Source organism: Syngnathoides biaculeatus, chromosome 9 (genome assembly GCF_019802595.1).
Source record: "Syngnathoides biaculeatus isolate LvHL_M chromosome 9, ASM1980259v1, whole genome shotgun sequence".
Classification (NCBI taxonomy): Eukaryota; Metazoa; Chordata; class Actinopteri; order Syngnathiformes; family Syngnathidae; genus Syngnathoides; species Syngnathoides biaculeatus.
The window spans coordinates 29,727,738-29,750,610 of record NC_084648.1 but is presented as its reverse complement, the minus strand read 5'-3'; the positions used below and the strand labels follow the sequence as shown (position 1 = coordinate 29,750,610).

Here is a 22,873-nt window from a genome sequence, read left to right as displayed (position 1 = left end):
TGAAGATCATACGAACTGGCGCCGGCCAGTTGTCATTGCGGTCATATAAATCCATAGCATAATCAGGCTGCATGAGGCGCAGGTGTGCACCTTCCAATCAGCGCACCTGCACGGACACCCGCACAGCTCGTGCTGAAGCGGCAGGATCATGACAGTACCCCGCCCCCCCCATCAAAGGCCCCCCCCCTGAAACCCAGACTGGTGGCCATCCAGGCCACCAAACACGAGGCGTCTGGGTGGACAGGTCAGGAGGACGACCCGGACGCCAAGCACCAGGGTCCCCACAGGGCGATTCGGGCGGACGACCTCTGTGAGGAACCAAACGAAGAAGCAGGCACCAGAACGAGGCAGGCCACTGCTCCGGACGAGAACCTCCCACGCTGTAGTTGCCAAACAACCAGGGATTGGTCGCCACCGAGGCTTGGTCAGTAGGCAGCCGTGGATTGGTCACCAATGAGGCCAAGTCATGAAGCGGCTGGGAGCCATCTGGAGCGAATAGGATGATGGAGAGAAGGACCAGAGCCATGACCGCCACCGTTACCATCCCGAAGTCTCTCCAGCTCCGGGGTGGCTCATCAGAACTCCCCAGCTCTTGTCGGGCAGGAACGTGAGAAGGCGGCGACGCCAGCGCCCCCTCCTGGACAGGAACGTGAGAAGGCGGCGACGCCAGTACCGCCCCCTCCTGGACAGCAACGTGAGAAGGCGGCGACGCCAGTACCGCCCCCTCCTGGACAGCAACATGAGAAGGCGGCGACGCCAGTACCGGCCCCTCCTGGACAGCAACGTGAGAAGGCGGCGCCAGTACCGCCCCCTCCTGGACAGCAACGTGAGAAGGCGGCGCCAGTACCGCCCCCTCCTGGACAGCAATGTGAGAAGGCGGCGCCAGTACCGCCCCCTCCTGGACAGCAACGTGAGAAGGCGGCGCCAGTACCGCCCCCTCCTGGACAGCAACGTGAGAAGGCGGCGACCCCATTGTCATCGCCACCTCCTGGACAGCAACGTGAGAAGGCGGCGACCCCATCGTCATCGCCACCTCCTGGACAGCAACGTGAGAAGGCGGCGACCCCATCGCCTTCGCCACCTCCTGGACAGCAGGCGGCATCGGGTCGGTCCCCACTGCCACGTGAGCTGGCAGTGCATCCGTTGAAACAGCAACGTGGGCGTGGCGCGGTGGTGAATCCGTTTCCAGGGCAACATGAACGAGAGTCGGCAGAGAGTCAGTCGAAACTGACACATGGGCGTGTCTCGGGAGCGGGTCAGTTCCGACTGCCGCGTGAACTCTGCTCGGAACAGCCAAAACCTCGACGTGGGAATGGCGAGGAGGCGGGTCAGTTTCCACAGCTACGTGCGCTTGGCGAGGTGGTGAGTCCGTACCCACTGCGACGTGCACTTGAGGTGGCGAGTCCGTTCCCACTGCGACGTGCACTTGGCAAGGGGGCGGGTCGGTTTCCACAGCTACGTGCGCTTGGCGAGGTGGCGAGTCCGTTCCCACTGCGGCGTGCACTTGGCAAGGGGGCGGGTCGGATTCCACGGCAACGTGAACCTGAGCAGGCCGAGAGTCAGTCAAAACTGACACGTGGGCGTGTCTCGGGAGCGGGTCACTTCCAACTGCCACGTGAACCTGCCTCAGCAGCGAGTCCGTCGCCGTTGCGACGTCAGTGTTGCTCGGCTGGTTCGCCAATCCTTGCCGGACCTGGGCCGTGAGAGCCGCCAATTCGGCGCTCTGCCGCTCTATCTCCGCCCGCATTTCGCGGTGGAACGCCTCGTGATTTGGCGACTCCTCCTCCCTCTGGGCTGGAAGCTTTGCCACCAGCTGCAGGTCTGCGGATTTCGCCGTTGCCGGCGAGGAGTGGGAGGACTGTGTCTTAGTTACCGTGCAGCGGGAGGCACAAGGGAGGCCCCGGCCGGGGCGTCTCCTCTGGCCGCCACGCGGAGGTCCCGGGTAGATGGCCAAGCGGGTTACCTCAAACGGTATAATACTTGGACCTACAGGACGAAGTCGCTCGGGTGCTGGAAACGCGGGGAGGTGAAACAAACTGACTGGGATGAAAAGCCGGGCAGAGAGATTCAAAATCAAAGTCATCAGAGTCGTACTCAGGCAGCCGGTCATACAAATTACGGTCCTCCTCATATTCCGAAAAGTCAGAGTCCAAAAGAATATGAGGAGCCGGACGGGTCGTGATCGGGACGTATTCATACCTCACTGGCGGAGCGTAAGACACGGAAGCGGAGGACATCAGGGAGCCTACCCGGATTGGACAGGCTTGGTCCTCCGGCAGACGGTCTACCTTGCGTCGGTCCCGGCGACGCCGGGTCTTTCCTGCTGGGTCCTGTGTGGGCCAGTTCGTTCTGTCACGTCCCATCGGAAACGAGAGTAGGACCCAAATGCAGGAACTCGGAAGACGCAAGGTAGTTCAAGAAGAGACACGTTTATTATATGCAGAGGTAGGGGATCGAGCAGGCAGTCCGGTGCAGCAGGAGTCGGTACACGGCAGAACAATCAACGCAGGCAGAAGTATCAAAGGAGTCAGGCTTACAAGGTTGGTCAGAAAACGGACCAAGGTCGGTACACAGGTTCAATCAGGGATACCGGAGCACACGAATGGGACATGAAGATCATACGAACTGGCGCCGACTAGTTGTCATCGCGGTCATATAAATCCATAGCATAATCGTGCTGAAGCGGCAGGATCATGACAATGCTAGCGGAGAACGTCTCATTCATTTATACGAGACGTGTATTAAAAATCAAATTTAGGGCATATCTTCGTGCAAACACAGTCTGGTTAAGCTTCGGCCGCGAGCCAGCAAGAAAGCGACACGTTTGTGCAGTCCGATCATCGCTAAATATCAATCAACAAAGAATAAGTGTGTCAATCGTTCACACGCAGCGGTGTTATCCTAGCGGAGAACTTCGAATTCATTTATACGAGACATGTATTGAAAAACAAATATAGGGCATACCTTCGTGCAAACATATGTGTTCCGGTTAATATTAGATGGATTTAGTTGATGATGCGGTCTTCCACAAAGTTTGATCCATCGAAGGCATTTTTCGTACTGGGTCTTCGGTTTTGGAAAGGGTACGAATCGAACTCCACCAACTAGCCTTTCGGGATACCTGTCGTCACTATTACAAAGTCCGTGACTACACCTCTTAACCATATTTTTTGTTAAATAACCCAAATACGCGATAAAACGCTAACAAAACCTATACTGGACCATGCAATGTTGTCTGAGAAAATGGCGGGAGCAAAAACGGGCTTTGTTTTATGCAGATCTCTGGCCTCTGATTGGTCAGTGACGCGGATTGCGCAATATCCACGGAGGGTTCAATTGAGGCAGATGGCCAGCCCACACAAGTCTCGGATCTGTTTCAGATTCCCCATTGATGAAGATCTTCGGCGGCATGGTGACTCACTCCGGTTTCCACCCATATCCTAAAAACATGCAACATTAATTGGACACTCTAAATTGCCCCTAGGTGTGATTGTTAGTGCATCTGTTTGTCTCTATGTGCCCTGCAATTGGCTGTCAACCAGTTGAGGTGTACCCTGGCTCCTGCCTGTTGACAGCTGGGATAGTCTCCAGTACTCCCAGCGACCCTCATGAGGATAAGCAGCAAAGAAAATGGATAGCTGGATAAAAGAAGTTTTCCTTTGCCTCCCTCACCTCATGCTTCCTAATGCAGGTTATTTTGGTCTCTTAAAGTCTGAGGAGAGTTGCTCGAAACCTGTAAAGTGCCTTGAGAGTTCTTATGTTGTAAATTGTTACCTTGTAAATAAAACTGAATGGAATTAAATTTATTTGTAGCACACAGTTGACCTAAATTGTTCCTCCATACTTAGTGATGGCCGTGTATTGGGTTTATACATTCAGATTTACTTAATGAATCTTCAAATGCACTTTAACAGCTTTTCTTTACACAAAATTCATAAAGGCTTTTACGTATATATATATATATATATATATATATATACACATCTATACATATACACATCTATATATATACACGTATATAGATACACACACAAACACACATATATATACACACACACACACATACACACAATGTGCCGCATGGTGGCGCAGCTGGTAAAGTGTTGGCCTCACAATTCTGAGGTCCCGGGTTCAATCCCAGACCCACCTGTGTGCAGTTTGCATATTCTCCCCGTGCCTACGCGGGTTTCCTCCCACATTCCAAAAACATGGAACATTAACTGGACACTGAGTGCGGCTGTTTGTCTCAATGTGCCCTGCGATTGGCTGGCAACTAGTTCAGGGTGTACCCCGCCTCCTGCCTGCTGACAGCTGGGATAGGCTCCAGCACTCCCCGTGACCCTTGTGAGGATAAGTGGTGAAGAAAATGGAAGGATGGATATATATATACACACAGTACAATGAACATTTTAAACATGAAGTTGAAATTATTTTAAATTAGTTTGTAGGCAATGTAATCACAGTTTTAAACAGGTTTATGCACTTATAGAAATGTGCGAGTAGGTACACCACTTTAGTGACAAGGGCTTCATAATGGTGACCTCTGCCCCTTATAATTTGCCTATGATACAGAGCAAAGGGTGTCTCTGCCCCGCCCTGGTATGTACCACCAGTTAAGGTCCTGCATGGATTCAACCATTTTGCCTAACTAGAGAATACTGTAGTGGTGGAAACAAGCAAGTGTGAGTACTGATGATGAACTCACATCTTGGTTTAGGGCATGTGGTATACATTACTCATGCAAGTTCTTACAAATCTTGTAACCTTATAGTTTCTACTCAATTCCTTCAACTGACCTGCCACCACCTGCTGTCTGGGGGATTGTCTCCATATACAGTATGCCATGCAGCTGCTTCAATAAGAGGTCACTGAGGTGTTTTCCATTTTTCCCACTGCTTAAACACATTATAAATTACCTCCAATGATCTATAACAACAAATTGCCTGTAGGTATGCATGTGAATCCAGATGGTTTGTCTATATTTGCCCAGTGATTGGCTAGCAATCAGTTCCCAGTGTACCCTGCCTCTCCCGTACAGATAACTGGGTTTAAAATTAGTCATCTTTATTCGCCAAGTACGTCAAAAACATACAAGGAATTTGCCTCTGAAGTTGAAGCCGCTCTAGTAAGGCATACATGACTTTAACAGTCAGTCAATTGAGACATGGGGTAACATTGGTGCGACTGTAAATATTACAGGTGAACAAAGTGGACTAAAATAAATGAAGATGTGTTGTTAAAAATTAACACACATACAGCTCACAGGCATCATTCTCTTTGCATTGCACTGACAAAGTTGAAGAATCTTGGACTGCAAAACATATGCACCTCTGATAAAAATCATATCATGATAGTAGAGGAGGTGAGCAGACTTTCATTCATTCATTAATCTTTTGTCCCGCTTACCCTCACTAGGGTTGTGGGCATGCTGGAGCCTATCCCAGCTAATTCTACACGAGATACAATACAATATATTTCACGATGTTTAGCCTCTGTTTATGGCCAGCGCCATTTTGATTTCCATCCATTCATTATACAAGTCACTTACGGGAGAGCTGGGGCCTATGCCAGCTCACTTCGGGCGAAAGGCAGACTACAGTCAATCGCAGGGAGATATTGAAACCATCACTGAGTGAGAAGCTATCCCACACTCCCTGCACCAAAGTCAGGCGTGTGTACCACTACACCATCAGTGACTGCGTTTTGATTAATCCCCCATAATTTTTGCAGTTTCACTGTTGTATTGTATTCTTATAGGATTCCATGAAAGCATTCGATAGCCGTACACAAGGAGTTCTACAGATATTCACAAACAAAGCCGGAAAGGAGGCAACTGCAGCACAATCAATCAGGGAAAGTTGAGGGAGATCCAGAGAAACAGATGACGAGAGCTTCCCTGCTAGCCAGCCAGCAAGCTAGAAAGGACTCTACCGCACTAACGGGTACAAAACCAACCCGCTTCCTACCTTTAATCATGGTATGGTGAGGGTTAAAATAAACCATTTTAATTAAAATTAAAAAAAAAAAAATCCAGAGGGAAAAGTGGCAACCAAAATGCACCATTCGACTTTTTCCTGGTTCAGTAGAAAGTTTTCAAATAATCAAATGGAGGTTAGAGTGTGATATGTCTTTACAGGGAGTCCTCGGTCTAGGACATTCCCACAGTAGCGACTTAACTCGAATTTCGACTTATGTCAGATTTCACTGTTAAAGTCAAAATTTACGATGACTCCTGGGATTGGTTTCGGCATTCCCGCGACCCTCGTGAGTATAAGCGGCTCGGAAAATGGGTGGGTATGGGTACTAATGGGTAAGGAACTAAAATATATTAAAGTAAAACATGTAAGATACTTCACTTCTTATTAGGAAAGGGAGGCTGGGATGGTGAAGAATGAAGACACGCTGCGCTCAGCTCTTGCTCAGTAAGCAAGTGCAGGTAGCGGTTGCTAGCAGTAAATTCCTCCTCAGCGTCGTTGCCTTTCTGCTCTTTCAAAGTTAGGAAAATATGCCATGCCTTCTCCCTGTCACGTCCCATCGGAAACGAGAGTAGGACCCAAATGCAGGAACTCGGAAGACGCAAGGTAGTTCAAGAAGAGACACGTTTATTATATGCAGAGGTCGGGGATCGAGCAGGCAGTCCGGTGCAGCAGCGGTAGTTGTGACGTCGGGCGAAGAGAGCAGATGAGCGGACAGGCAGGAGTCGGTACACGGGAGAACAATCAACGCAGGCAGGCTTACGGGGTTGGTCGGAGAACGGACGAAGGTCGGTACACACAGGTTCAATCAGGGATACGAGAGTGCTGGAACGGGACATGAAGCTCAAAGAACTGGCGGAGGACCAGTCGTCACCGGGTCCTATATATACAGGGGATGATCAGCCCGCATGAGGCGCAGGTGTGTGCCTCCCAATTAGCGCAGCCGCACGGGCACCCGCACAGCTCGTGCTGAAGTGGCAGAATCATGACACTCCCTTAATGAACGTGAGGCTGATATGAGCCCTCTGTTGATTTGGATCCTCGATCCGTAATGTAAGTAATCTTTCTCCGTTGTTTTTTTTATTATTATTTTTTTTTCCAAATGATGTTAAGCTTCGTTTCCACTGTCAAAAAAAAAACCAAAAAACCCAACTTTCTTCTTTTGGGCCATAATGTGTAAAAAGTTGGGGGAAAAGGGCAAATGAACTCCCAGTGCACAAATAGATAAGCCTAAAGATATGCATGAGCTAAGCAGAAAGGGGTCATAATGGCAGACAAGACTCGGGTGTCATATAGTCGAAACGTCTTAGGTCGAGACCGTCTTAAACTGAGAACTCCCTGTATTTTGCAATCATTAAAAGGAGTAATGATTCAACTTTAATATAATTAGTTATTGTCTGAATTGAATTACGAATTGGGATTTAGATAGAAGGCGAGACTGAGCCCCAGTGTCTACTGTCATGATCCAGCCGCTTCAGCACGAGCTGTGCGGGTGCCCGCGCGGCTGCGCTAATTGGGAGGCACACACCTGCGCCTCATGCGGGCTGATCATCCCCTGTATATATAGGACCCGGTGACGACTGGTTCTCCGCCAGTTCGTTGAGCTTTATGTCCCGTTCCAGCGCTCTCGTATCCCTGATTGAACCTGTGTGTACCGACCTTCTCATGACTTGGCACAGACAATTAACAACGCTCCTCTAACTATTAGCATTTGGGATGACACAACATTCACAATATAACGATATCGCAAAATTATAAGTGCCTGGGTATTGTCGTGGTCATGAAGCTAAGTATGAGGCTTTGTGTTTTAAATGTAGTTTTTGCCCTGCTCTACACAGCCCTGCTAACTACCCAGTCTACTACAGCCAGACAGTGGTATACTAATGAGTGTTTATCTCGAGTCAAAAATCGTGGGTGCAAGAACATCACACGGTGAGAGATTCACATTTCCAACTCCCCTTTACGAAATATCCCTCTGCCAATACCTTGAAAAAAAAAAAAAAAAAAAAAACTTCCACTGCATATAATTACAGACATCAATGCAAAAATAAAACTGACATACTTCCCTATCTCCAAATGGAATTTCCAAATTTGATGTAAAAACATCTCACAAAGGCTGCTTAGACCAATGCTCTCGAACAAAATCACTCAATGGAGCAAAAGCTACTTGTACTCCTATGCCTTTAAGAGTGCTGCTGCATTTATGACTTCACTTGAATTTTTAATAGACAGTATCCCATTTCTAATGTGATAAATAATGTGACAACACGGGCGGCACGGCAGAGCAACTGGTTAGAGCATTGGCCTCACAGTTCTGATGACCTGGGTTCAAATCCTTGCCCCGCCTGTGTGAGTTTACATGTTCTCCCTGTGCCTGCGTGGGTTTTATCCGGGTACTCCGGTTTCCTCCTACATCCCAAAAACATCCACTAACTGAAGACTCTAAATTGGCCTTTAGGTGTGATTGTGAGTGCGACTGTTGTCTGTCTCTGTGTCCTGCAATTGTCTGGCAACCAATTCAGGTTGTACCTCGCTTCCTGGCTGATGATAGAACACTCTTGCGATCCTTGTGAGGATAAGCGACTCAGAAAATCTATGGATGAAAATGACAACACAGTAAATACAGTTTAGCAAACCACCAAAAATAATCAAAAACCTGAATATTTTTAAAATTCACATCATATATCACATCATACATCTATACTGTATGTAGAAATAAATTCCACACATGTGTGTACAGCAAAGAAAACAATATTCTAGGAAGTTTTATTTCAAATCTTCACTTCATCAGCTCGTAGTTATTGCAGTTATCACCAGACAGGAACTCCACCAGTTTATTTTCCGCTCAGATCACATCACGTGAACATGGTAATATGGTGATTTTACTGTGAAAATGACTGTGAAATTCTCGATATACTTAATACTGTGATAATACATTAAAAGACTGATTTCACAATGAAATTCTAAATACTGTACGGTATTTAACGGTGAAATCCATAAACTATGGTGAAAACCCGTTAACATTTTACAGTGTAGTTTTTCCAAATTCTGTCTGTTGTTGTTTTAAAAGTCTTAAAATGCTAAATGTTAGTTTTTGGAGCTGTTCATCTGTTGAAGGTCCTGCAGGTACAGTTTACAAAAGTGCATACAATTAACTCCATTTGCAAATTTGAGGGTGAAGTTAGGAGAAGTTGTGATATGATGGTGAGCCTCCCAACAAGTCCCGCCCTCTCTCCCCCATCCTCCCCTCCCCTCCACTTCCTACCCTCCCCTTCCTTCCTCCCTCACTCATGGCTATTCGTGCCTATGTTCTGGCAGTCGGCAGAGTTTTCCGTCCTGTGTCGGGTCAACATCGCAGACCTCATGGAAGCAGCGGAGGAAACTCTCACTTACCGAGATGGCCCCGGACCTCACAGGATGCTGCTCCCAGGGGATAAGACTAAGGACACCGGGGTACATTTTGAGACAAAAAGAGAGTCCAACTATGTGGATTTGGACATGAGACCAGACGGCGCGAAAACTGTGAAAGTAACATTTACCGGTGAGGGGAGCCAGCGGTCTGTCAAAAGTGATGGTTCAAGGCAGGAGTTGCGTGGACCAGCTTCTGTGGATTCTATGGATTCTGTGGACATGGGCGGCATAGTCGATCCGAGTGGCCCTACTGGGAAAACTCCAGCCGAATGTTCGTACGACAAGGATTCCGGGGATGAGACCCCACTCCAGGCAGAAGTGGAACCGAGTGACTGTAGTGAGGGGGATGAGCTCCAGTACACTGACATGTACCTGAATAGCCGAACCGAGTCGGACGATGGTGCCAGCACGGTTTTGTCTGACCACAGTGGCACGGACACGCTAAAGGACGAGTCTCACTATATCACCACGCATGAAATCCAACTGACTGAACTTGATCACGACGTTGATTACGACCTGGGCCGTGGTGCCAGCTGGGACTTTGAGGACGACAACTTGGTGTACTCCTTTGTGGATTATGCCTCATTTGCAAGTGACGACACTCGAACTGGGACTCTAATATTGGAGGGCAGGAGTCAGGTTGCTAAACTTGGTGTGAGCACCGAGCAGGACGACAGTGATTTTTGCGACTCAGATGAAAGTCCGTGCAAAAACCACATCATTGGGGACAAAATCCATCTGTCGATCAAAACCTCCAAAGAGGAGCCTGTTGGAGTTACGGACGTGGGCGCTGAGCGCTTTGGAGACAGGAGTCACTTCTCTTTTGTGAGCGCAGGACCTTTGGGAGATAACAGAGCCAAGTATTTCATCCCCGCTCCCGGCCGTCAGCACCTTGCAACCAAACTAAGACGGAAGGACATTAATGAATATTCCAGTGGCGCCTCCAGCTCCATCAGCGAGCTGGATGACGCTGATAAAGAGGTGCGTAATTTAACCGCCAAGTCATTCCGAAGCTTGGCGTTTCCTTACTTTGATACAATTAATTTAAGCACTTCGAGTGAGTCGTCCATGTCGGAATATGATCTAAACAAGTGGTCTGCTTACGTAGATTGGAATTACGGACACATCCCACGGGGGGCAGAGCACAGCGTCATTGCGCACAAGACCTCCAGCGCTACATTGGAAATGAATAAGACAGTTGAAAGTAAACGAAACACACAGGGTAGTAAGAGACTAACTTTTCATCAAGAAACATCTTTGTGCAAAAGTGCGAAGACAAAAGATCAGGAAGGGGTCACGTTGAATGTTCAGTGCAATTTAGACACACAAGCAGCCTCCAGGCAACCAAAAAGTAGCAAGGGCAGGTCTAGGGAGGTGCATGGAGCAGTGTTGGCCAGGTCAGGCTGTGAAATGCAGTATCACCACACAGATAGCACAGGCAACACACAAAAGAGGGCCATCTTTGCATCAAGTCTGCTTAAAAATGTCATCTCCAAAAAGATGCAGTTTGAGCAGGAGCGTAAGATGGAGAGAGGTGAGATCTCAGACACATACCCTGTGCTCTCCCCTTGCTTTCTGGATGGGGGAAAGGATAGGAAGGGGTTTCAAAGGCAGAACTCGGAATCGGGCTCAGGTTACACTAATTCTGGAGACGACCAGCCTTTCGAGGGCAGCAGGCCTAGTTCTTGTGAGCCTGCAGAAGAGCAGAGAAGCATCGATGCGATAGAAGATTCAGGAAAAACGGAGCCTAAAGCGGGCCTCTGTCACAGTCAAAGCAGCGCATTCAATACTTGGAGGGACAATGAAGCAGTGAGGGAGGCTGAGCTCTGTGCAATTGCAAATGAAGCGAAGGAGGAATCAGACGGGAACAACATGCTCACTAAACTTCTTTTCATGCCAAGTTGTCAGCGTTTCTCCAAAGAGAAGGAAAGCGCAGATTGTGAAGCAATGCTCAAGACGGGAAACGCATCTGCTAAAGAAGAAAGTGACAAAGGTGGGAAAACACCTGAGATCAAAATATGTCTGAGAAGTGTGAAGGAAAATAAAGGGGGGGGGCTGAATATTGCCAACCTGTTAACCCCTAAAATAAGCTCTCTTAACACGTTTCGGGGAGCAGGTGATGCCAAATGCCATATTTTATCTGCTTCGGACAAAATCCCGAATTTTACCGTTCGAGACGTCAGAGACACCAAGTGCAAGTTTCAAACACCAATCTACCGTGTCCGAGACGTGCGTAAACTGGTAAAAAGCTCTTATCGCTTTGTTTCTTTGGATAACCGTGACATTAAAGGTGCCGTGGAACTCACTGAAAAGATTGAAGAGAAGTCCAAAAAGGAGCCATTGAAACAACTGTCACCTTCTCCCATTGTTATTAAATGCCACTCAGTAAAAACAAATAAATCACCTAAAGAAACAGATGCTGATGTGCTGCCACAGTGTGCTACCAGCAAAGTGTCAACTGTCATAGAAAAGCTACCTAACCCTGACCAGCCTGAAACTGAAAAACTACTGAAACAAAGGCAGGAGAAGTTTGCAAGCGAGGCAACTGACAAGCGATTCGAGCCCAGAATTCCCAAACAAGCTGCAATTGAAAAACTCAAAGCTGCTGTCAAAACAATGGAACAGCTTTATGTTTTTGACCGAAACGAATGGAAACGCAAAGCTCAGCCTCCGCAACCAATCATGGGCAGCCATGTGCTGTCACTGATTGCCCACGAGGAGCAAGGACCAGAAGAAGAAACAACACCAGAGCCCGAAATGAGAGAAGTAGGCCCGGTGAACGTTACACATGTTCCTTGCAATGATGAGTCAGCGCAATGTAAAACTTTCAGCAACAAAAGTGTCCTTCACCTCGGCAAAAGCAACAAGGGGCACGTCAGCATTAGCTCAATTGCTAGCCCCCTACACCAAAGCTCATCTTTACAGTCTATGAAAAGCTCCAAGACACCAGCCGCACCTTTCTCTGTGAAAATAGAACCTGTGAGACAAGAGCAGGTGGAACAGAGAATGGTCCAAATCAGTCCCACTAATCCCAGCATCATACAAAGTGACTCTGAGAACTATTTAACCATCCCGGGCCTGGTGAACACCAATGAGATCAAAGTGGCCAACAAGGAAACAGCTTACACAGACATGAAGCCAAGCATCTGCCGACAGGTTGACGTCAAGACACCTGAGCAGACGAGCTTGTTAATGGCTGGGTACCCAGCTTCATCTATCTACCACCATCCTGTTGCAGGCCCGCAAACACAGCAAGTGTTGCAGTTCTCTCCACCTTTTGCCACTCTGTCACCTCCACCTTCTTCTGGAGAGGCAGGCCTTCAGACACTGCGCAAAATGCTTCTCGACCCAACCACAGGACATTATTACTTAGTAGACACGCCTGTCCAGACCACCACAAAGCGGTTGTTTGACCCAGAGACAGGCCAGTATGTGGATGTCCCACATTCACCTGTGGCGCCGATCGCCCCTGTCACCCCTGTGCCCCTCACATTGCCACCCCTGGCCCTAAGCCCAGGGGCATTCGCACCCACCTACATGATTTACCCAGGATTCGTTCCGTCGCCCACTCCGCAAGGTCAGGCTTTGCTGATGCAGTCTCCCAGTCACTCTGAAGACATAGAAAAGTTGAAAAACAGCACAACTGTAAAGCAGGAAGTGAGCCCTATGTCAGCAGAGAGCCCATACTACAGCGCTACAGCTGAGGCCCCGCTGGGACACATGAAGCCATCTTCGGTCATAGGAAGTTCAGACAGGAAGCCGATCATCAGCATCACAACGCAACAAGGTCCAAGAATTATTGCCCCACCTTCCTTCGATGGAACAACAATGAGCTTTGTGGTGGAGCACAGATGACCAAAAAGACACCTCATTGCACATGTAAGTTGGCACAGTCTTCAAATGTTCACATTTAACACTTGTTCATAGGTTTACTTTCAAATGGCAACAAAGGTAGCAGATCGATGCGACCACAGGGTAGAAATGGAGAGAATGCAGTCACTGGAACTCAACCTTACTGAAATTAGCCCTTCAAAATAAAGGAGAAGTCACATTAATTACACAGAATCCATTAACCATATTTACTGCTGCTGCTGCTGCTGCTGTCAACCAACTTGAATGCAACCAAATAGGAGACAGCTGTCTTGTAGAATCAGTGGAGCTCATCATAGAAACCAATCTCACCAATCCTAGAGAGTTTCATGAACTCATCTCTCTTGGAGTCATCCACTTGTCATTTTTATGCTCATTTTCAAGCACAATCGAGGCAAGTGAATCAGAACTAACAGGCATATGTTCGCAGTGACTGAAATGTGTATGGTTTTTTGATTGACTTCAATGGCGATGAAGCTATCTGCAGTGAAATCAGGATCACACTTGTTGTTTACTGCAAAAAAACAAACCTTCATTTTCATCTTTTTTTCATATGAGTTGTTTGATCTTAGTAGGGGTAGACTGAAACATCAAATGTTGCCATGATAGGTAGTCTGCTCTGATGAAAAAGAGAAATTGTCTGTCAATGTTTGTGCCTGAACTCTTCAAATGTATGTTTCGTGCTTTATGATCATATTTCAGTGTCGTTCCATCTGTTTTTGAAAATTGTTTATCAGGTTCAGGGTTACCAAGAGCTGAAGCCTGTACCAGCTGACTTTGGGTGAAAGGGGAACGACACACTAGACAGGTCGGAAGTCAATCTCGGGGCACATATGGAGACAGACAAGAATTAACACTCACATTGACACTGTCACTCAGTGGGAAAAGAACACACGCAGCCAGCACCAAAGTCAGATGACTGTACAATGGTACTTATAATACGGTACTTATAATATGATATGATAGAGATTATCGAGAATACAGTACTTACTATATGCAGCTGATGTAACCTTATAAACGGCTTTCTGTCCAGAGAGAAGGGCAGAGGTCAAACCTGATTTAAATCAGGTTACAGAAGCATTCAAGCTTGGATGTTGGTGATAAATGAACAGTTTCATAAGTAAGATACGCAATGGAATACATAATGGTTATCTACAATTATGAATTTGCTGTTGTCGGGCATCATCAAAAATGTTAAAATTTGTGGTAAATGTCCAATGTTTCCTGTCTTGTGAATGCTTAATCCTTTTACTGTTTATCTTTTTATGATGTACTTATAATTGTTTGTTTTCAACAATAGGTAGTAAGAAAAAGAAAAAAATCAAAGCATTATTAATAATTAATGGTTGACATGAGTGATAGGTCTCCAATGATTTGTTTAATCATGAGGTAAAACAGTATGAAGTTAAGCGAAGCTGCCGTTTGGAGATCGTCATGTATAACATGCATACTAAGTTTTTAGTTCAGCTGTGGCATGTCAGCGTTAATAGACATGCAGTTCTTTCATGACGGGTAATTTGAGCCATAGGAACCCTCGCTGGGGTTGATGGGATTTTGAACCACATCCTCCGAGTTCCCAATTTTCCACATGACAGCAGCGTCTGACTATTGCAAATTTGTTTACATCCTTGATGTTAAGCGTTATAAAATGGTGAATAACGGGAAAGTGGTACTAATTCAAACAGATTAATGACTTGAAATGTCATACCCAACCAGGAATTTATACTTTTATACTCCTACAAGGGCATATGCTCAAATGAGCTCCAATTAGAAGCACCTACTGTATAGTTGACAGATTGGTGAGGCTAAATTTCAGTTCTTTTATCTGTGTCATCTAATGTGAGCAGTGCATGACATTGAAGTTCACCATTAAAAAAGGGGGTACCAGGGGCTTTTCCTCAATGCTGGCGGCTTTAGTATTAGCTTAATTGCTGAACAACAGACAAAAATGCTACTACAACTACTATTTCCAGGGTATAAAGTTATTTTCAATCATGCATTATGTTACATTTTATGCTTATCCAATGCTTATCTCGATGTAGCGCTGTCATGTTCTTCCCAATCTGGTGTCAGTTTTCTGCTTTAGATTAGATTTTCTGTTTTTAATAATGACCACAAGAATGTTGCTCAGTTCACAGAAAAATGTCCTCAATGGAATCATCTACAGTACATCGGTTGATTATAATAAATTTATCTAATTCATCCAGCCATGCATTTCTGAGCCACTTATACTTGCAAGGGTCACGGGAGTGCTGAAGCCTACCCCTGCTATGTTTGGAAGAGAGATGGGGAGCACCCTGAACTGGTCGCTAGCCAATGACAAGGCACATACAGTATAAACAAACAATCATTCACACTCACATTCACACATATGGGCAATTTACAGTCTTCAATTAACCTACCTTGCATGTTTTTCTCCAGAGTACCCAGAGAAAACCCACCTAGGCATGGGGAGAACATGAAAACTCCACACAGGCGAGCCTGGATTTGAATCTCGGTCTCAGTCTGTGAGACAGATATGCTAACTTCTCATCCACGGTGCCACATAACATAACATAACATAACATAACACAACATAACATAAACAACAAACATTACTGCTGCTGCACGTTAATCAAGGGTATGGTCTTCTTGTCTTCTGCATCAATTCTCTAAAAGGTTTTTCGTGGAAAAAGAAAAGTGTAACTATAAAAAACAAACCCAGTACTACATATTCTTGATACATAAAATCATTCAAAAAATAGTTGACTCAGCCACAGTGTTCCAGTCTATTGTCAACCAAGGTGTCAGAATAAGAACACAACTGTGTGAGCTTGTGGGATTCTTGTCAGTTGTGTGGTAGCCAGGGGCTCAGTGTGGGCTTTAGTAGTGGTGTGAAGTGGAACATTATGTATCTGTGTGGGTGTGTGTAGGTGATGGCGTGTGTGTCAGTGAGTGCGCGTGTATGCGTGTGTGTGCGCGCGTGTGTGTGAGTGTGTGTGTGCGTGTGTGTAGGGTGCCATGAAGCATGAAGGGATAGTGAAGCAGGAGGAAAAGGTCAGGTCAATGTAAAGTATTTGTTGTGCTGATGCAGGGAGAGGACAGCTGCTGGGAGAGATCAGATGCTGCTGCTTAGTCTGCTGTTAAAGCGAGTCTGCTGGGCTTGGAAGGGGTCAACTTTTTACAGCCCCCTTCCCCTCTGGTCAATCCAAAATGGGCAGCCGGAGGAGGAGAGCAGTGTACTCCCTTTACGGTTACATAAACCACTTGAGCTGTGTTTTGAATCCCTGCAGATGATTGAAGTATAGTGTACGTTCAAATATGGCATTTGCCATTTATTGTATGGATGTGATTGTATGGAGAGTACCACCATTTTAAGGCACTCAAAAATGTTTGGACATTTGAAAAACATGTAATCGTAAACATAGCAATACTTGGATGAATGATGAATGAAATACATCATGAAATGTAGAATTTGTCAGATGGAGATTTTTTTTTTTTGTCAGGCCCTCCAAATAGCCGCTTTCACCTGCTGCTTTTGTGTGGGTCTTACTGTCTTCACTTTTGTCTTCAGTAAATACACTGTTGGTTTTTGATCAGGCCACTGACTCTGCAATTGAAGAATACTTCATGCACTTCCCCTCAAAAAGTATTCTTTTGAGTTTTGCACTATTATGATTAACTAATATAACAAGACCAGAATCATGTCCTTGGTGAATAAAAATACACAAACAATCAACACAAAGGAAGATATTCTGGAGAAGACATATCAATGAAATCAATGTTAATGTCTACAGTTTATACATGAGAGACAGAGTTCTCAGTCTGGTGGACTAGTAACCTTTAATACCAGCAAAGTCAAATTAGACATCTAAGAAAGCTTTGCATGTAATTCACAAGAAAAGGGTGGGAAAACTCACTCAAATTTTTCAAAACAGACAGGTGGGTGAGATCATTTGGAGGTGAGGTCTAAAGGGGTGTACCTCACCAGGTACAACAGATTTTCCTGTGACTGAAGGAAAGTTGGCTTGAATCCTGACTGCAAGTGTCTGCATATTGAAATGTTCTTGAGCAAAACACTGCACCCTGAAATGGCTCGCATGGCAGTTGCCATGTAAAGTGCTTTGGACACTGTGATAGTCTACAGTAGATATAAGTGCAGTCCATTTACCATTTAAAGTATAAAAGACTAAAAAAAACAAAATACTGTATTTTTAGTCATCTTCCAAACTGCTGAGAAAATGGCAGTGGTGAAGCCATATCTGAATAAGAAAATAGTAAAAAACAAAAGTAGTTTCTGACCTGTGATCATGCCTACCATTTTAAGTCTTCTTCTTCTTCCTCTTCTTCTTCCTCTTCTTCTTCTTCTTCTTTCGGCTAAAAAAAACACAACAAAATGTTTGCAAAATACAAATAATCCATCCATTCATTTTCTGTACGGCTTATCCTAACTAGGGTCCCAGGCGTGCTGGAGCCGAGCCCAGCTATCTTTGGGCGGGAGACAGGGTACACCCTGAACTACTCACCAGCCAATTCCAGAGCACATATAAACAACCAACCATTCACACTTCATTCACACCTAGGAGCAATTTAGAGTCAATTAACTTAGCGTGCATGTTTGTGGAGTGTAGGAGGAAACCAGAGTGCCTGGAAAAAACCCACGTAGGCACGGGGAGAACATGCAAACTCCACACAGGCCGGGCTAGGATTTGAAATACGCTCCTCAGAAATGTGAGGTGGGTATGCGAAAAAGATTATAAAAATAGATATAATATTTTAGAAAAATAAGCTGTATTTTAAGACCAACCCTAAACCCCAGTACATTTCAGATATTCCAAAGCTTTTATATGGGATCAAGTACAATGCAGATTCCCTAAAACTCACTGTTTTGGTTCTACTGGATCTGTGCACCTCCTTAAATACAGTACCATAATTTCTATAATAAGCATCCCCCCTTTTATCCAGAAGAGCCAGGAACAGAGGTTGACCTACAAGTGTGGAGGTAGAAGCTAGGATGGTGGTGCGTAGGATGACTCTGGAGGATGATTCAAAAGATAAATGTAGAGCAGAGACCCATGTGGTGGAAGGTGAGAAAGGAAGAATATTGTGCAGCCTTTCGCAAAGAGGTGAGACAGGCAGGATGGACGGGAGAAGCTCCCAGAAAACTGGAGTACTACAGCCAAGGTGATCAGAGAGACAGAGACAGAGTATTTGGTGTGTCTTCTGGTAGGAAACGGGAGAAGGAGACTTGATGGTGGAACCCCAGAATACAGAAAGTCATACAAGGAAAGAGGTTGGCGATGAAGAAATGGGACACAGAGGACGAAGGAGAGGCGAAAGGACTACATTGTAATGCCACGTAGGGTAAAAGTAGAGGTGCCGAAGGCTAAACAAGAGGCGTATGACGACGATTAGAGATGGCGGTGCTGAAGATATAACAGAAGGCAGAGCTGGAGGTGGCAAAAATGAAGATGTTTAGGTTCTCTCTAGGAGTGAACAGGTTGGATAGGATTAGAAATTAGCTCATTCGAGGGACAGCCAAAGTTGGATGTTTCAGAGAGAAGGTTCGAGAGAGCAGACTCCGATGGTTTGGACATGTCCAGAGGTGAGAGAGTGAGTGTATTGGTAGAAGGGTGCTGAGGATAGTGCTGCCAGGCAAAACAGTGAGAGGAAGAAAAAAGACAAAGTTGATGGATGTTGAGGTCAGTTGGTGTTAGAGAAGAAGATGCAGGAGATAGGCTTGGATGGAAAAAGATGACACGTTGTGGTGACCCCTTAAGGGACAAAAAATATAATACACACCCCCTAAGTTGATGTCAAAATTCTGGAAAACCCTTCTACCTATGTATAATGCGTTTTTACGATGAAAGATTTTGCTTCTACACATATGATCAAACCATGAACTTTAGTATTTTGTTGTTTTTTTAAAAAAAATAATTATTCTGAAGTTAAGCACTTTATTTGAACACGCAATGCTTACTTTATTATTTACTTGGTCTTATTTTGAAATTCACAGTCCTACTGTTATTTAGTAATTGAGAAACCACACAGTTGTGCTCAGAGGTTTGGATTACCCAGGTAGAATTCGTTAAAAGGGTAGTATTCTTCTTCTTGAGTACCCTTGTTCCCAAACTTTTTTGGGTAGAAAACGTGGAAAAGTTGAAAAGTTTTGTGGTAAAAATTGTAAACCGGCCCCACTGGCATGACACTGCATCCCCCTCACCCCTCAATTTGAAGAGCACTGCTTTAGGACACATGAAATAGACCATGGGGTGCCGTCAATTATAGGTCCAATTCTTTTTAATCTATGCATGCTTCCCCTTGGGGACAGCATCATTTGACAGAGCATCAGCTTCCACTGATGACAAAGGGCCAAATTATATAATTTTTAAAAAAACAGTTTTTAGACATGAAGTTGTGGATGGCAGTGAGTTTCATGCAGCTCAACCAGATCAATACATTTTAGTTATCGTTATCAGCCCTGAAAAGAGAGAAACTTTCCGAAAACTAAAATATTTTAAACCTTCGCAATGTGTTAAGACTGGGTTTAATTTTTTACTCTGACTAATATAACAGAATTTTTTTTTAATGATTTTAAGAATACTTCGCGTGTCCCGCTGTCTGTTTTGTTCTCAATGAAGCAATTCTGTTGCATTTTTGAATGAATGACAAGTCATTGCTCGATTAATTGTTTGATGTACTGATCAGCTGATTGATTGATTTATTGATTGATTTCTATCATGTATGACTTTCTGAAATCCTTTCATTTGCAGACATCTCCTGAGAGAAATCTTCCTTCAATCAACCCCAGCCAGCATTCTGTTCTTCAAGACACCCTCGCAGCAAAGTCAATTTGAGTTTATTATCTATGCATGGCAGCATTTTGCAAGGTAAAAACAGTGAATCACAATCTATGTTGCATTACCAATCTGCTACAATTTGGGGGAAAAGTCACTTGGTCACCAGAAATAAAGAAAAGTAAGTAAAACATGGAGTATTAAGGAGAGGGACCATTTGTCTGGAGTGAAGTCAGCTATATATGTGGATATAGATTTTTTTAAATTTAGTTTTATAGCTTGTGTCATGACTTTGGGGTGTTGTTCAGTACTATCTGGTCATGTTGACAATAGCTAACTGTTTACAAGTTGAAAGCTCGTGTTCCACTTGAAGTAAATTCATTCTCTGCGTCATGACTGCCAGGATGCTGTTTACACCTGCACTACTGTAGCCACAGATGAAATGTGTGGAATGGGTGAGGTGTATTTTATAAGAGAATAAAGCTTGCACCTTAAATGACACGAGAACAAAACACACTAAGTGTGTCAAAGCGACAAAGCAGAGCCGGGACTCCTTTTTGATTTTAAGAGGACAATTTCCTCTATTCGCGTTTAATTTATGTTTACAGTTTTGAATGTAACAAGGTCGGAGTCCAAGTGTGTGTGTGTGTATGTGTGTGAGGAGGGGGAGTTGCTGTACAGCATGTGTAGGGTGTACCAGCATTCTGAAAGCATACAATGAGGCGTCATCTTACTTCACAGTGAACATGAGGGATCTGTCACTACATGTCCAAATGTTCTCACAAGAAATTAGTAGGAAACTGTACAATATGACGACCTAATTTCATTGAACATTAATCAGTTGAGCATCAGTAAAATGGGGCCTATCTAGACAGGTTTTGGGCGAGACAAGAGGTCTCATGCATGTTATTGGAATGCAGGAGGAAGCCAGAGCAAAAACCCACACAAGCAGTCTGAGAAATGTCCTTTTTAGGAAGTTGAGCCTAAACCAACAACTTCTTTGCTATCTTTAGGCAAGTGACGGACCTCGTTTGTCTATGAATTTAGAACACGATCAATGAACCAACACTTCTCCATATTCAGTAGAAGTCTTTTGAATCAGTTACTGAAATTGATCAATTTGCCTGTTCCGACTGGTCACCCCAGCTATAATTTGTGTGACTCTTTTCAATGCATTACATTTTTTTTGTACAGAATCCTACCAAACTCCTGTGAGAACAAGCCTGTTCATGTTACTGTGAAAACACTGATTATCCACTCATGAAAAGAATCTTCAACACATCTCAAACGCGCAGTAACTTAACGGCAACAACATCCAGGATTAATTAATTCATAGACATTTATCCTCTAGTATTAGACTATGAATATGCATTGAGCCATTAGAAATTATACGAAGCAGCCCCTAACCCATGTAGGAATCATCCAGAATGTTGTTTTAGCAGGTTTCCAACCCAACATATTAAAGGTAATTGGATCTGCTGGTCAGTCTATTTGCCTTTGTTGTGTAGAATACACAACTTTATTTAAATTGCCCTATATATGATCTTGTATTAGTGTCGGTAGTAATTTGTAAGGATGTTTGGTGGAATGGATAGTTTGCTCTGTACGGTAACTTGATTGGATGCCTTTGGAAGTGCAATGGTGGTGTATAATCTTGATTGCAAGCAATCAGCAGAATCCAGTAACTTGGGATGAGTCCAAATAAGTTGTATTTATAACTGTATTGCATTTAGATAACACTTCTAAAAGCCGTATTTAGAAGAAAAGTGTTGCATATCGCTTACGTTTTGCTCTGTGTGCTTTACTGCCAGGTTGTGCAAATGAGACTCCAATGTTTCTTATTGAATTATTTATTGTAAAACACTGATTATATCCATTTAATTGACTCTGATAAAAACAATTCTATATTCAATCCCTTGTATTTATAATATGAACATAAAGGCCATACATGTACTATATTAGTCTGTTGTATAATTTGTATCAATGAATAATAATGTATTTCATGCACTTGGATTGTCTCTGTTCAACACTGACAGTGGTGAATGACTGTATAGTAAGTGATAGCAGAAACTTTTTTGAATCACTGTATCCCAAAATGTCAAAGTAACATAAATAAAGTATGTTTAAAAGTTAAATAAAGCAGTTCAGGATTAACATAATTTTTTTTTTTAAAAAAGGCCATATGGATGCTTGCTTACAGACAAAGTGGGTTTTTGAAAGTCCTGATGGTTTGAAGAAGGTGAAAATAGGATTTGCTGTATTGTGGTGACGTCACAAGGTGTCATCAGGTGTTGTTCTGTTACATAGTGGAGAAAAAACAAGACAGGAGGTCAGAATGACAGCGGGGAGAAGTAAGTGCTGTACGCTCATGCTTGACTGTGAACACGAACGAGTGTAAAATGTCGACTGACAAGCCGACATACCTCTGGAATAAATTCAAAATGCAAACTACTGAAGATGTTTGCATTATTTGAACGGCTTTCAGCTATGTTTCACATTTAGCTTCAGCCCGAACAAAAAAAAAAAAGGTGAGCTGTCAAATAAAATAGCAAAACACAATTTTTTTTAAAAATCAAAATAGACTTGTGTTGCAGTAGTTGAAAATGTGTACACAATGGTTACAATAAATTATTTTTTAAAATAAAGACAAACACATAAGACAATCTTGTAGAGAAATATACATTTTAATACAGTTAGTTGAAAAATGAATACATCGTTGCTATTTTCTAGATATGAACAATTTGGGAAAACAAGAACAAATGTAAGCAAATGCATCATCCTCACACAAGTTCGGAATAACAGTAATAATAATTTAAAAAATAAAATTACAAAATTAAAAAT

The 22,873-nt window shown here is 44.3% G+C and overlaps 1 protein-coding gene across 1 annotated transcript; it reads left to right on the top strand.

The window, feature by feature from the left end:
- The first annotated feature begins 6,895 nt into the window (after positions 1 to 6,895).
- LOC133505566 (uncharacterized protein C4orf54 homolog) lies at positions 6,896 to 20,129 on the top strand. The gene is made up of 3 exons (XM_061828700.1): positions 6,896 to 7,028; positions 9,294 to 13,265; positions 20,009 to 20,129. Exon 2 carries the CDS (start codon positions 9,339 to 9,341, stop codon positions 13,239 to 13,241), a length of 3,903 nt encoding a protein of 1,300 aa, XP_061684684.1. The 5' UTR covers positions 6,896 to 7,028; positions 9,294 to 9,338; the 3' UTR covers positions 13,242 to 13,265; positions 20,009 to 20,129.
- The last annotated feature ends 2,744 nt before the right edge of the window (positions 20,130 to 22,873 follow it).

Bases quoted from the DNA above. Each gene is read 5' to 3' on its own strand.
- LOC133505566 (XM_061828700.1), top strand. From the start codon at position 9,339: ATGGAAGCAGCGGAGGAAACTCTCACTTACCGAGATGGCCCCGGACCT.